At 28.8% G+C, this 16,323-nt stretch overlaps 1 protein-coding gene across 1 annotated transcript; it reads right to left on the bottom strand.

Moving 5' to 3' along the window:
- Positions 1-11,703: 11,703 nt before the first annotated feature.
- LOC120074082 (uncharacterized) lies at positions 11,704-12,492 on the bottom strand. The gene has a single exon (XM_039027075.2). The coding sequence runs from the start codon at positions 12,426-12,428 to the stop codon at positions 11,964-11,966; it is 465 nt and encodes a 154-aa protein (XP_038883003.1). The 5' UTR covers positions 12,429-12,492; the 3' UTR covers positions 11,704-11,963.
- Positions 12,493-16,323: the final 3,831 nt, after the last annotated feature.

The raw sequence follows: 16,323 nt of genomic DNA, 5'->3' as shown, positions 1-16,323 counted from the left end.
ATGTTTCATATTTGAATTGATGTGAAATATTAAAATTAGTAAGGGGGATTTTATAAATGAAGATTGGTTTGTTAGATAGATTCAATTGATATATGAAATGGTACAATTTACTGTTGAAGGAAAAATAAATTTTGCTAAATTTGCCAATTTTAGCTTGATTGGGTTATTTTTCTTCTTTGTTTATTATTATTTTTATAAATTTTTGTTCTTTTTCCTTTTTTCAGAAAACTCCAAAGAAGAGTGGCACAAACAAGAGCCATTGAATTGCAAAACACTCAGATGAATGCAAAATTATTATTATTGTTATTATTCAACTATATATATATATATATATATATATATATATATCCAAAATTCAATTTGGGTGGTGGAAAACGTTTCCATCCAATGTGTGAGGTGTGAGCAGTGCCATCCACAAACAATTATTTGAATTATTTATAGTGAGCTTTCTGTGTTTTTAAAGAATATTAGTAGCTTTTTTTAAAAAAATAATATGACATCATTTTAAATTTTGTTTGAATTTGATATTTATTTATTTTAAAAAAGTTAGCGTCTAGTGAAAACATCTTTGGAAAAAGAGAAAAAAAAGAACTTTAACATTATATTATTTGAAAAGATAAAATTAAGGTTTAAATCCTATTTTGGTCCTGAATTTTGAATCTTATTCTATGTTAGTCTCTAAAATTTAAAAAATGTTCATTCTAGTCTTTGAATTTTTAAAAAGCGTGTACTTTGCTCTCTGCTATTAAGATTCTATTTACTCTTATACACAATAGTAATGACATATTTTTAGATGATTAGACTACCAAATAAGTTAGTCGTGCTAAAAAATTTAGGGTTTCAATTTTAAATTAGATGGTAAAGTGATTTTCTATAGGTAAACTCAAAAGTTATTTTGTGTCCAAGATTTTGACGGTTAACTCTGACACGTTGGTTGTTGATATTTTATTTTACCTTCATCTAACTCAACCCAGGTTGGATATAATTTCATCTTTAAACAGATTTCATCTCCAAAATATTAACTCAATCTTAACCATATGGACCAAAATAAACATATTTTAGAAGTTCAAAGACTAAAACGAATATTTTTAAAAGTTTAGAAATTAAAATAGAACAAGATTCAAAGGTTAAGAACCAAAATGAGATTTAAACCTAAAATAAAATAATCTCTTCACAAATATGTTCTTTTTATAGTCATTTCAAACAATAATTGATTTTTTCCTCCATACACATTTATTAATATTATTATCTTCATATTTTCAACTAATTTTGTAGTAAGCTACATTTTTGTATTATTTCATTGAATTTAATAAAAACTTTATGTAACATCTTATTCAACTCATTGTTTAATCAATATACACTTGATCTAGTATTAAGTATTGAACTCAACAACTTAGCATGTGAATTGCAATGTAGAAATTTAATGGGAAGTAGTATATATATATATATTAAAATTCAAAGACAAAAGGAAAAAAAAAATCTATATAAATGAAAACAGGATATGTAGAAATTAAAGAATATAATAAAATTTACTTTATTCCCTTATGAAATGCCAAAGCACCCAAAAACAAACAAGTACTATGACACTGCCTCACCACCCCATAACCCACTATGAATCATTGCACTCTTTTATTTTAGTGGTTGTAATTTCTTCCTCCCAAACAAAATTACATTTCCACCCATCAAATTAAATTATATCAACCCCATCTTCTAAATTCCAAATATTATAAATGCTTTTATTCATTTTTATTTTAAATATTGACATTTTTTTTAATTTAATGATCCACTTTTTATTCATCAATCTTAAAATCAGTAACTCATATTAAAACATGTACTATTTAATTCTCATACGAACATTTTACCTAAAAAAAAAAACTAAATTGCATATAAACAATTGGTTATAAATGAGATTGAAAGAACAAAAAATACCTTTTTATCATATTTACAAGATCAACGGGCAAGAAATGTAAATAATTAGATTTTAAAAATATTACATACAATATATAATATTAAATTAATTGAGAATAAAGCACGTGGATATGCCTAGGAGACAAGGATCACCAACTTGCACATAATTAATGACAGTCAAGTCAATGTCAAGTTGACCGTATATTCATTTTCCCCTTTCCTAAGTATTATTATTATTATTGTTATATATAGTCTTCTTCTTATTGTTATATATATATATATTCTTTGATCTCAGACAGAGAGAATCCTAAGAAATAATTATTAAATGATATTTTTTTAACTATATAATAAAATAAATAGTTAAGATTCGTCCTTGTGTTGTGTCCTTCAATTATTCTTTACTTCATTTCATTTTAGATGACTTAATTACATCTATCTTTGATTTTTGTAATCATATCAATTTAGAATTAGTCAAATTTTGTTTTAAATTGAGTTTAGAATGAATTTTCGAGTGGTAAAGTTAAATCTTATCTAGTTTTTTTTTCCCCTATAGACCCTAATTATTACAATTTAGTAAACCAACTAATTTGAAAATTTCAAGATTGATGATTCTAATATATAATTTCACAATCTCCGCCATAAAAATTGCCTCTCGAGACTATCAAATTTTATGTAAAGAAATTAATTTTGTTAGGTTGGATATTATTAAAATAATAGTCGTTACAAAAACGTACCTTCAACAATTATTAATCTTTTTAATTCTTTATTGGTGAATGTGAACATTGTGATGAACATTATTTTTATATCAAAAAATTAAGGAGTATGAAAATCCAGATTTAGTAAAATTTCTGGACAACTTATAAAAAATCATCCCTGACTAGGACGATAATTGAAACTACATTATCAATTTTCAATTCTAAAAATTAGACTCTTAAATTTCTGTAAGTGTTAAAATTAGACTCTAAATTAATAATAATTATAAAAATTGGACCCACAAATGATAAATATTGAATTCCCAAACTTATGTAAATGTTACAATTTATATAATTATTTAAGTTTGAAGGTCTAATTTGATTCAATTTTAATATTTAATATAAATTTAAGGGCTCAATTTTTAAAATTGAAAATTTGCTATTTTAGAGATGGCTTTTGCAATTTGTCCAAAATTTTAGTTTGTAATCTTGGAGTCACTACCAATTTAATTCATAAATTATAAATTAGGAAAGATTTTTGCTAAATATATGTCTGTCTATGTATGTGTAATAAATAATATTTAATACTAGCCCAAGGGATTTGTCATATATGAAAGTTGAAACTACTAATTTGCCCTTATGTATGCCACAAATATTGGGTTACACTTCCATGTACAGCTGTGTTCTGGTGACTATACTATTAATTCTGCCCAAGGTATTAATTAACTTCTACTTTTTCTTTAAGGAAAAAAAACAGGTATTCTAGAAGAGAAATTCTAGAAGATAAAATGGAGTTCTTTATACATACAAGTGAAATGAAATCTTATCTTCATGTATTTCGATCAATTTTTTTATAAAAGAATTTTTTAAAAAATTGTTAAATAAGTGCAGTCATATCTAAATATTTTTCAAAAATATTTTATACACGTACTAGATTTGCAACTAAGATGGTACTAAATTCGTATTATCATATTTATAATACTTTTATCTCTACTTTTACACACGATTAATTACTACCATATACATATTTTAAAATACAAGTTCTTTTTAGGAGAATTTTCGAAAATAGAAAGAAAAAAAAAAGGAAACTATTTGCATAAATAACAAAATTTTAATCATCTCTTCCCTTCTCTGTTTAGTCGCTAGGGTAAGATTTTAGGCGTTTTGGGTTAATTTTATTTGGTTCTTGAACGACCATTAAATTTTTGTGTTAAAATTGATTTACCCATGAAGTTGGATACTAGATTTGAGTTTTATTGCTTTTAGATAGTTGTGATAGACATTATTATCAACATCTATATGTGATATAAACTGATACAAGTTTGTCATTGATAGATGCTGATAGAAATCTATCGATATCTATCAATATTTTTTGTTACTTTTATAAATAGTTTGACACTTTTTTTTATCGGTAAAAAGTTCCCTTCTTTTTAATACTCTACCATAGTTATAAATTGATTAGCCTTATAATTAATAATGACTTGGTACTTGCAAGGATAGTTAAAGTTGTTTTTATTCCTTTTAAAACCATACAATTATATAGTTAAAAGTATTTTAAATGCATAACCATACAACCCCGAATTCTTGCCATCTCCCTCAATCTCAATCCACCATAAACACAACCTTTAAAAGAAAAAAGAAAAGCCATAACTTAATGAGAATGGTTGTGAATATTAATGTAAACATAAATATAAATATCCAAGTTGAGTTCCATCACTGGTCCACAGCTATCTCTTCTCCCCCACTAGATAATAAAAACCATTTGTGTCCAAAATTTGATGTATGGAAACCAAAGTTGAAGGCCATTTATCAGAAAGCCATGACCTTAAAAGTTGAAACCCTAAATAATAATTACAAGAAAAACAGGAAGCAAATGGACCCAATTCCCAAACCCCAACAAATAAGCCAAACCATGTAAAGATAATATTTGCCAACTCCCATATTCTTAATATTAATGAATCAATTATGTCCTTTCACTTTCCTCACCTTCTCACACTTCTTCCAATAATATATATTCTCCATTGCCCATACCCTTTCTTCCCTTTATCCATTCCACCTTTGTTTCTTTTCTCAATTATTAATCAACATTATCTATATGTCTTTTGATGGTTTAATGTTTTTAACACTTTTTCCATTGTGTTTAGTTCTAGAGAGATAAATCTTAACTTAATTAGATCAATGTTGATGACATGTTTAACACATGTAAGTCGGACAGATACTGATGTTTCTAGTGGTAGATAGATGAATAAAATACATAAAAATCTACCTTTAATTTAAGAAGGCAGAACAACCTAGAAACAATGACTAATACCCTATATGCTAAGAAAGAAATGAGGAAATTCGTATGAGAATGGGTTTACTTTTCACTAGCTAGTTGATAAGGCAATAGCTTACTAAGGTGATGATCGTCGACCCACTGGCAGAGACGACCGAATGACTACAGATCTGAACAACCACAGATGGATGACAAACGTGATGGAGAGATGACCCACGACTGATGGAGATTGACGGACGGACAACAAACGTGATGGAGACTGATGGATGGAAAATGGACAACCACGAATGGACGAACGATTCGTACAACCAAGAAGAGTTAGGGTTTAGGTAAGAGAGAAATGGAAGGAGCTGGCGCGTGCGAGTGTTGAAATATATGAAAAGGGTTTTCTAATAAAGTAAAAAATAATAATAATTAGACATTTAATGTCGGTTTAAAATCGATATTAAAGATCCATTTTTTTAAACCGACATTATACATCTGATTTCACTTTTTCCAACAGATATTAAAGCCCAAAATTCTTGTAGTGTGACCAATCACATTAAAATTAAGACACGATGGATCAAGATGCTTGCTAGCTAGTGACAACCGTAAGGAATTTTCTACTAAAGGCAAGAATAATTAAACCTATTTTTGAAAATCCACGAATATACAAATCGACATAATTTTTTACGGTATCAAGTTGGAACACACAACTTGTTTATTATATAGGTCATTCGTGGATAAACAAAATAAATTAAAACAAAGTTCAAAAGAGATTATCTTTTTTTCCAAGACATAGATACAATTTTACAATCGTATCTAATAAATTAGAAGATCAGAAAATAGTAATAAAGAGAAAAAAATAAGGTTTGGTGGGTTGAGGCAGATATGATCACCTTTATCTTTGTATTAATATTGTAAAATACTGCTAAAAGAAATTATTTTTTTCCCCAAATATTTAAAAATTTATAAGAAAAACAAAAAAACAAGAATTAGAAGATTACCAAAAACAGGCTTCAATAATTCCTTAGCATGAGATCTAAATTATTTTATAAGGATTATAGTAATGGTATGTTTATTCCTCCAATAATAGTATATGATATATATGTAAAACAATAAGCTATTTAAATATAGTACCTATTTTTGTTTCATTAACCATCAAAAAGCAAATCACAATGAATCAGTCAGTTCGAGATATGTTTTTCTAAGTACAATAATTTTAGAATGGAATTTATTACCTTGGAGTGAAATTCATTTTTAACCACTCGAAATATATTTAATAAGTCATCTTCAAAAAATAAAAGTCTTATTTGTATATTTATTTTTTAAAAAGGCTTTACAAATGATGTTTAGATTAATTACTTTTTTTATTTGCTCAATTCTTCTCTAAGAAAATACAAAATTAGAAGGAAGTTTCTCCGAAATTACAGTTGAATAAATTACAAAACTGCTTGCTGTATCCAATATATGGGCATCCTTAGGAATTAAATCAGGATAACTTTAATTAATTACTTAACATTGATTAATCAAATCATTAAATATTACATTTAATTTCATTGTCAAATGTAAACATCTTTTGAAGTTTGAAAGTGAAATAAAGCCGCCTTTTTACATAAGGCCAATTTCATACATTATGCTTAGTTTGACTTGATTAATTTAAATCTTAATCTTATTATATATTATTTGAAATTAATATTATATTGATCGTAGTGTTTACAATTTTTCGATGACTCAGAAATGATTTATTAGTTAAATTATATAAATTGATAAATGGTTGATTTTATTAATTTTGTTAATAAGAAAACATACATTTTAAAGAAATGGTAATTATGTGTAAAGTAGGGAAGGTTGAAGCGTCGGTGCGAGTTGGTATTTATTGGCAATTTGTACCTAACAAAGAAGTCAGACGTGAAAATCAACATCCATTTACCACTTCCTGTTTGTGAACACTTTTTAAGACAATTATACAACTCTTCAACAAAGATTAGGATTTAAAATAGAGCCATACTTAAGTTCATACTCTCTATTTCATTAAACAATTTGTTTAAAAAAAAAAATTAATTGTCACATGACAATTTAAAATATATTAAAAAAAGAAACTCAGTGGATTGAGTCTTTCCATTTCTGATGATTTATGTCGACTCAATAAGCCTTCGTAAAGAATTAACCAGTTTATAACGCAGTACTTATCTGTAATACATGATCACAACAATGACTCATGTAGAATTTAACTCACTAACCGCCTAGGCTCCCCCTGTTGAGGTTGATGTCCTAAATATCGTAAGGTCATATAGTTTGTAATTGTAATGTACAAACATCTTATTTATTTAATAAAATATATGATATTTTATTTCAATTTTAGTTGCATTAACCACAAACCAATAAACTAAGATCCAATATTATCTGGTAGTTTAAACATGCATGTAGAGACATACAGGTGGATCATGTTTAAGTGATAACCTAAATGGTCTGTAGTAGATGGATAAGGCTGGATATCTTATCTTGGTGACATTATGTGTATAGTCTGCTCTGTAGATGTTACAATTGTTGTAAAGTGCTACAAATGATCTGATCTTAATCATTCATGTGGCAACATGTGAGCATGGATGTTCAATACAAAGAAGTTTGTATAAGATCAGACCACGAAATGTTTAGTCACATTATATAACACCGTTAATAATAAAGACTTACATTTTATCAGGATGACCATATGTAACATTACATGAATCCTGAGTGAGTTGTGGACTCCTACCTATGAAGGCGGTTCTTTGATTTGTATGGGTGAAAGTGTCCAGATCGTCGACTCAATAAGCCTACTATTTTAGGTATTCGTCTGATTGGAGAGTTGGGAACATAGCTACACAAGAAGGAATTCACTCCGTCCCAAACGTCGGGGTAAGTAGATAAATTGTTCCCTTGAGGCCTGATTCCAGAGCTTGAACAATGTGGCTCCACACCATCTCATGGCCCAATAGCGGTTTGATCATAGTTGTACTATAATTTATTGTTCATTAGAGGAATCAATTATACTTAAGGAGTTAGATACAACTACAGGGGCAAAACGGTAATTTTGGCCTAGCTGTACTTACAAGTAATTTGTGAAGGGTCATCGTATTATTGACTGGTTATATTCAATGGACACAGAAATATATTTGTAGTGCGAAGCGTGCAGCTGTCGATCTTTAGTGAAGTGCCCGACAGTTAACGAATGGTGAATAATTTAATTAAAGGAGTTTAGTTAAGTATTCACGTATCGTTTGAGCTTCAAGCTACAAGTCCATGAGGTTCCCTCGGTGTTGGAATATAAAGACAACATGCACAGCGGAAGCAAAGATCAATAACGTTCTTATTACATTAAAACTAAGAATAAGCATGCAAAAAGGAATTAAAAAATACAACATTTGTAGAATCCACCGCAATCTTCCTCTCCGTGCTCGGACGACACCACAAATGGAAAATCCTCCCAATTCTTCGGTTGAAGAATATGGTTGTGGGACTGTTTTGTTAGTGAAAGCTAGGGAATTTCACTCTAGTAAAAATGAGAGTAAAAGAGATTTTTTGGAAGAAATAATTTCAATATTCAAGGAAGCATTGAGTTTTAATTTATGGAAATCAAAACCTATTTAAAGAAAAAATACATGCAAAATCCCATCTTGCATGTCTTCCATCTCAAACTCCACTAGCATGAAATATCTAGGTGACAAACTTTGGAAGAGCCACTTCAAAAATCACTTAATTAGTGGGCAAATCTAACAATTGGATTTTCTTCACTAACTAATTTTTTTTATTAAAATATATTTTATAATAAAACAATTTTTTAGAAAAGCATGAAGTATTATTTTCATATTTTAGAAGTTATTTAATTAAAATAATTTTAATTAAATAAATAACAAAATTAATATCACATATTAAATTATCTTTGACACCTAGCTTTTGATTAATCACAGTAATCAATTTTCAAACAATTTCATGCTAACATTTTATTTAAAACATACTCTCCAAAATTAATTAATTAATTAATTGTAAATTATATCTCATATAAAATTCAATTTTTCCTAAAGCCCGAATTTGAACATTTCAAATTCTTATTTCACCTAGTTCTTCAATTTTGTCCGTAGTGAGCTAGAAAGGAAACCTGATGGACCTATAGATCATAGACTCCAACAATTCGAGACTAATCGGTCAAACTCTTTAATCTAGTTAATCGACATTCGTTAACTAATAGGACTGTCCACTATAGTCTGTTGTTGCACTCCCTCACTGTAGATATATTATGTGTCCATTTGATTTAACCATTATCGATAAGTTGATCCTTCACAGGTTGTTCATAACCTCAGCTAGGTCAAAAACCAAAATACCCTTGAGTTACATCTTTTCTCCTTAAGTACCATTCTCTTTCTAATGAACAACTGATTTAGGTTCTTAATCACTAATTTCATTCCCTCTTAGGCCAACGAGAGGATGGGGCCCCTTGTTCAAGATCCAAGATCAACCCTTAAGGGAACAATTTTTCTACTATCCCTAAAATGGGTAGGAATGAGTTCCATCTTGCAAATTCTATGTCCCCAGCTATCTACCCGGTCTTATCCCTGAAATGGGAGGCCTATTGAGCAGCGCCGTTGAACTTACCCTCACCTATGCAGATCAAGTGACAATCCCGAATAAACAAGAGTTTATAAACAGCTAAGGATTTAGATCAAGTTATCTAGGTCATCAAGAAGTGAAATTAATCAGTGTTAACTGCAAATAGTGTTAATACATAACAATGATCATTTCGTGGTCAGTCTTATACAATCTTATCGTGTAGAACACCCCCGCTCACATGTCTCTACATGAACGAACTGATCACATCATTTAGGACACTTAACAACATTTGTAACAATCATAAAGCCAACCGTATTCAATAGTATCTCCAGAAATAGGTACCTAACCTAATCCAAGTACTATAGACTATTGAGGCTATTTTACTCAAACTTGATCCAGTTTATGTCTCCACATAAAGTCCAAGTATTCATTACAATAGCCAAGGGTTCGTAGTTTATTAGATTTAGAGTTATCAATTCAAGTTCATTCAACTACATTTGTCTAAATAAACTTCACGTATGTTTACTATTTACAAACTACGAGTTTTAGGACATACAATCAAACACTCGATAACTCAACGAGAATAAATGAGAATCAATTTTTTTTTATTAATTTGAATTGTTCAAATTAATTGAGAGAATTCACTATATACGATATAATTAATTTATTTTTAATTGTATATGATATAATTACTATAATGTATTTGATATATTACAATATAAAGTATATTTGATAGGAAATAAATATTTGAATATGATTCAAATATTAATTATATGAATTAGATCCCTATAATTAAATTTAATATAAATGTGATTTATATTAAAAGTCGTTGGTGAGAGAGAATTGAAACTATAGATTATATTGTATTTGATACAATATAGAAACTATAGGTTATATGTTATATTTGATATAACATATTGTTTACTACATATATATATAAAATAAACTATATATACCAAGGTTTCCTTCGTGGTGGTGCCCAATTGACCATCGAGGGATTTTCCAGTGAAGATTAGATCTTCAAAGGTAAGGGTTCTTAAATCGAATTATTATTCTGTTTTTTATATTTTGAGCATGCTGTAATTTCTTAATTAAATGCATGATCTTCGGTATGTTTTTTTTTGTAAAATCTAAATTCTGTGAAGTTCAGGAAATTGGGATGATCTGCTTTTGCTCAAGAACCTTTAACTAGGTTCCTTCACCCCCTATATATGAGACTCACTCTCAAGTGTACTTAGGTTTCCTTAAGTTTGATAATATTAGTGTTAGACACGTCGGCTACCAATAGTGTGTGAGACTCCTCTCACTGAGATATCTTTTCATTATTTATTGAACTCCCTTCACCAATAAATCTTAGGATCCTTTAAGATGGAAAACTCATTGTCTGAAGTTGAGTCTTAAGCTCCCCTAAGACTGAGAACCCCTTTTATGGTAGCAATGCGATCGTGATTTACTTCAAAGTGTTGCATTTCAACGGATGAAGAATTTGCACAATGGACTTGTGAACAACGAGCAAGAACATAATGTAGAACAATTCAGCTATCAAACAGGAATCGTCTTGCTCAATAAAACAAAATACGACTACTTAATTGGTTAGCATGATTCTCTTTAAATAGTTGATAACCCAAGAAAGAAAACAAATCATTGCTTGTGAAAAACAAATATAAAGTTAACTAAACAAATCTCCAACCATTATTATTCATGTTTTCATTTTGTCAATTTATAAATAGAATTTTCTTTTCAATTTATATTTTTTGTTCAACAAATGGATTAAGAGGATTTGAATCTTTGATTTAAAAAAAGGTAATCTATGTTAATTAATATTAAACTATATTATTTTTGTAAATAAAGTTTTTATGTTGTTGATTCGATTAGTTAGAATGTGTGTCATAAATCTAAATAAAGTCAGATTCTATGGTTTGAACTCAACAAATTAAAAAATTGAAAAATAACAAATTGTTTTTGTTGATAAAGGAAGGCATGGTAGAATTCTAGGAACTATTTGAGCATGTACTTGGAATATTATATTATGGACTTTCTTTTCTTAATTATTTTTACTTTAACCTTTTTGACATTTTTCCACCTAATTTAAATTTGTAAACTTTTTTATTTCAACAAATGTGGAGTAACAAATGATTGAACCATAATCTTTTAAGATAGTAATTTTTGTTTCATTTACGCAAAATACACATCAAAGTTGTAGAGTCTCGTGGATATATTGTGTGAGCAATGGAGTAAAATTGTAAGATAACCTCCAAAAGGTGTCATCAAAATGTAAATCTCATCATAGATAAATGAGAATGGGCTAATCTACATCTATCTTTTTTTTTTTTCTTTTTTGGAATGCCCTATGCTAGTGCTACTTTTAAAATAATAAAAAAAAGGTCTAAATGTCTAATTGTCCTGTTTTTGTTTTTGTTTTTGTTTTTTTAAAGAACGAACAAATCAAAAGATCTAAACCACCAAGTCCCTATTTTCCCGTTATTTACACAACAAACCCATCCCATTTTTCAAAAATGACCCTATTCAGGAATCGCCATCAAATTCGCCGCGAACTTTCTTCTTCCACCGGCGCCACCACGGCCGGCTGCTACTCGTTTACGAGTCTTGAGTTCCTCAACCGTGAAAACCACCGGAGACACCGATCTCCGGCGGTGGCTACATTTGTCTCCGCCGCCACATTTCATTAGCGCAGAATTGGCCTTGACAGCCAATGCGGCCATTTCCTCGGCCTGAAGCGGCTGCTTCAGCCTATTCAACGGCAGCGCAAAATAGAGCTGTCCGAGTTGAAGCTCCTCGTCGTCACTAATGGCTGACAAAGCATCGTCGAAATCCATCTCGTCGGAGTTGCATATAAAACACGACGGATTGTTTTGAAGAACGTACGAAACCTTAACCGGATAAGAAAATTCCTGCAGGCTTCCATCGTGAAGGATCAATTTAGCAGTGGCGACAGCGGCAGATTCCGAAGAACTGCAAATACCCATTAACGGCGGCGAGGCACGGGGGCGGGAGGAGGCGGATTTGGAGGCGTTAGGGATTTGAGAACGCGTTGGTTGTTAATTTATATATAGGGAAGGTGGGGCTCACAGTTGTTTAAACAGCGTGTGCCACGTAGGATTTGGAAAATGGTGATGTGGGCCCGATTTCTTTTTTTTTGTTTTTGTTTTTTTAATTAACGGTGGGGACTGCCAGGCTGGGAGTCGGTCGTGACAGGTTGGAAGGGATTTGCGTTGTGTACTTTCAATAATGACCCTACTCATCATATTTATTACCTACCCATGTCAATTATTAATTTTTTTCGAGGTAAAAATTCGACGTTTTACTGAAGTTCACCGTTAAAATTTATTTTAGTCTAGTTTTTTTTTTATAAATAATTTTGTTTTAGTTAAAATGTTTAAAATTTCTATTTTCATTTAAATTTGTTATACTTGCTTAGACAAGCAACCGTCTGTTTAGTTTTGTTTATGTTTTCAAATACTTTTCAGTTAATATTCGTTTCACATATTTATTTTTACAAATTAGTTTGTGTTTCAATCTATCTGAGATTTTGAATTTAAAATTTTAAATGGTAAAATTATATTTAAAAAAATACATATAAATATAATATTTTATGTTAAGAACTATTGGAATAAAATGTGTGTAATATAGTGTGATATGGTAAAATAATAATTATACAAATATTATAAGTTATAATGTTTATAAATAGATTAATAATAGTTCAGATCACCTTAATATTTAATATTATGATCTAGGACAAAGTAAATATAAAAACCAAAGTACTTAATTTTTTGTTAAATATTTCTTTGGGATTTGTTTTGAGAATTTCGTAGGTCCAAAATTACTCCATATAATTTCACTGAATCTCAAAATTAGTCCAAACATTTAATTTATGGTTGACTTTTGTTAGTCTGGATTCTCTACCAATAAACTTGGTACCACAGATTCACATGGTACCTTTTATTAAATGGAAAGTTTTGTTATGGTTTTTGTCCAGCTAGAAGAAAAATGTTCATCAGTCTGATAATAATAGATTAATTTCAAAATTTAAGATGAAAGCCTAAATTTGAACATTAAAACTTCAAGAACTAAAATATAATAACCAAATAATATTTAACCTTGAATTTTTAAAGATCATAAATGAAATTAACACTTTTAAAGTTTAGGATTAAAATGAAAGTGGTAAAAACATTTTCAAAAAATCAATTGATTAATATTCTAAATGTTGCCTGCCACGAAACCGTTGTGGCTTTGAAAAATGTTTAGATATAAACATATACAAAAAGAAATGCGCAACACAGCTATAAAAATAAACATCCACTAAAATAACACAGTACAACCATAATATGATCAATTTGCAACCATACATCTCCAGAAAAAAAACATAAACATAAACAAGGCAAGATTAGTTGAACAAGCCAATAATATTATAGATGGAAAAAAATGAAATTTTTTTTTAAAAAAAAAAAAAAATAAGAAAACTATTTACACAAAATAATAAATTTTAATTATTTTAAACTTTTATCAACATCTATGAAGGATTAACTTCTATCCGTTTCTATTACTGTCTATCAGTATTTTTTTTATATTTAAATAGTTTACATTTTTCTATTTGCAAAAATTTCCCTTCTTTTTATCATATATCATTTTTTTAATTAATGAGTCTTTTTGTTATTACTTGGTTTTTAGATCTATATTATTTTCCCTAAGTTTTGAGTGAAACTTAATTAATTTTATTAAATAAACAAAGTAATAAGACATTCATGCTTACCGTGGACTTTTTTTATAAAAATATTTTCTTCTCCTCTTTTATATCTTATTTATCCATATGAATGGGACAATTAAAAACACATATATCTTTAAAGACAAAATAAGTTCTTATTACTAAATGAAATAACTGTGGACATACTTAATTTTCTAATTGTTTAATTAGAAGTTGACATCATGACAAAATGCTTGAGAGTTGATCTTTCAGATTAATTTATGGAATAAAAAGAAATGAATATATCATACTCTTAACAAAATGATAGTGTATTTCTTCTTCCATTCTATCATTTGTTTCACTGCTTAAACTAGGTTCCATCTTTTATAGGTTTTTGGTCTTAATCAAGATAGATTAGGGCACGTTGGAATGGTCGGTGGCTGCTTAGTCTCATCCGAGAGTCTAATCTCTCTGTACCGTTTTTTTTTCTTTGAAAAAGAAAAATGAAAGAATGGGTCGATTTAGGCTCCTTCCCTTCCACTGCATAGCTGCGCTAGCAAGGTACTACGAGCCCTCTATCCCATGCATCTAACCCGCTCGCGTAGTTCACCGGTTCCACCGAAAACTCTCATTTGTTGAAGGGGAGCATAGTGCACTTTAGGCACTGAACGAGAAACATCTCTTCTTTTGTTTCGGTTTATTTTATTCATTGATCTGAAGGAAGAGGGGCGAAAATAATTTGAAATCACAATATTGATTTAAATCTCTCACTCCAACTCAATTTCGAAAAACGAAACAAAAAGAAATAAAAACGAAGAAAAAGATAAAACCTTACAAAGATAAATAATCAAGTATAAATCTCATTCCATATCTTTCCAACTAACCGAAAATTATATTTGTTTTTGACATGAAATACACAATTTTATCAAAAAAGAATAAAAAACCTTCCTATTTCTTCTTCTATTATACTAATATACAAGGAGAAATTCCAATATATGTATATAGAAAATTCTTAAGATAAAAATAAAGTAAATATCTTCAAATAAATAAATGAACATATTGAATTGTAATGAAAAAAAGAACAGTGGTCAACTTAGATACAATTCAATTAGTTAAAATAATTACTACATACCATATTTGAATGGGTTATGTAAATAGAAGTGAAGGCAGAAAAAGAATCTCTAATTAATCATTAAGAGTGATGTTAATTAATTGAATAAACCCTAGATTAGGAAAATGATTAGCGTACGGCCACTGATGGAAAAACTTTAGAACATAATCAAATCAGTGGCAGGATTAACATTTAAAAATAATAATAATAATAACGAATAACAATAATAAAAAGAAAGGGAAAAAAAAGCACGTGAAAAAAATGACCTCCGAATCTACAAAACAAAGCAGCTCCTCCAACAATCCGACAAAAAATGACGAACCTTATCTGATTTTGCTGGGCCGAAAGCCAACTTGCTCAGCCCACCGGCCCCGTTTTCTTTTCTTTATTATTATCATCACTTATCTAAATAAATATATTTTAGTTATTTCTCTTAATTTTGGTCCTCCAACTTCTGAGTATTATTAATCTTATACAAAACATAGGTTAAAAATTCTTTTGCTTACTTTGATAAAGGTAATTGTAGCCCCTAATTTTGTCTGGATTTATTTAAAATAAATTTAATTTATCTTAATTTTAATTGGATGATTTTTAACATTTTTTATACTAATTTTTACTTCTTTTTAACTTTTATTTTAGTTTGATTACAATAATCGATTTAGTTAAGGTAAGAGAAAAACAATAAATGTGGAAAAATTTTGAATATGGTTTTAGTTGCCCAAAAGTTATCTTCCTTTTTAAGTATAAGATAAATTTGGTAAAATTTCAAATTTGAAATAAAAACCAATAAAAGCAAAATGCTTTATTAAAATGCTATACCTATGACGGATTTCGAGAAATTGTAATAATTTATTGCATTATTGAGATGAGGAATTTTTCCTCAATTGTAATATAGCTCAATCGATGAAATTTATCCACTTATTTTATGAGATCATTATTTCAAATATTTGAGTAATAAGAGATAAAATAAGACATTTGTTTTATTTTTTTTTTTCAAATTGAATTTCTTCAAAAAAAAAAAAATCAAGATTTAAAATTTGACGATTGTTTTTAAAACGGGTGTTGTGGG

Source organism: Benincasa hispida, chromosome 3 (assembly GCF_027475165.1).
Source record: "Benincasa hispida cultivar pf3 chromosome 3, pf3_genome.v1.1, whole genome shotgun sequence".
In the NCBI taxonomy this organism is placed as follows: Eukaryota; Viridiplantae; Streptophyta; class Magnoliopsida; order Cucurbitales; family Cucurbitaceae; genus Benincasa; species Benincasa hispida.
Note: the sequence above shows the minus strand (reverse complement) of the source record. Positions and strands in the feature narration are given on the sequence as shown.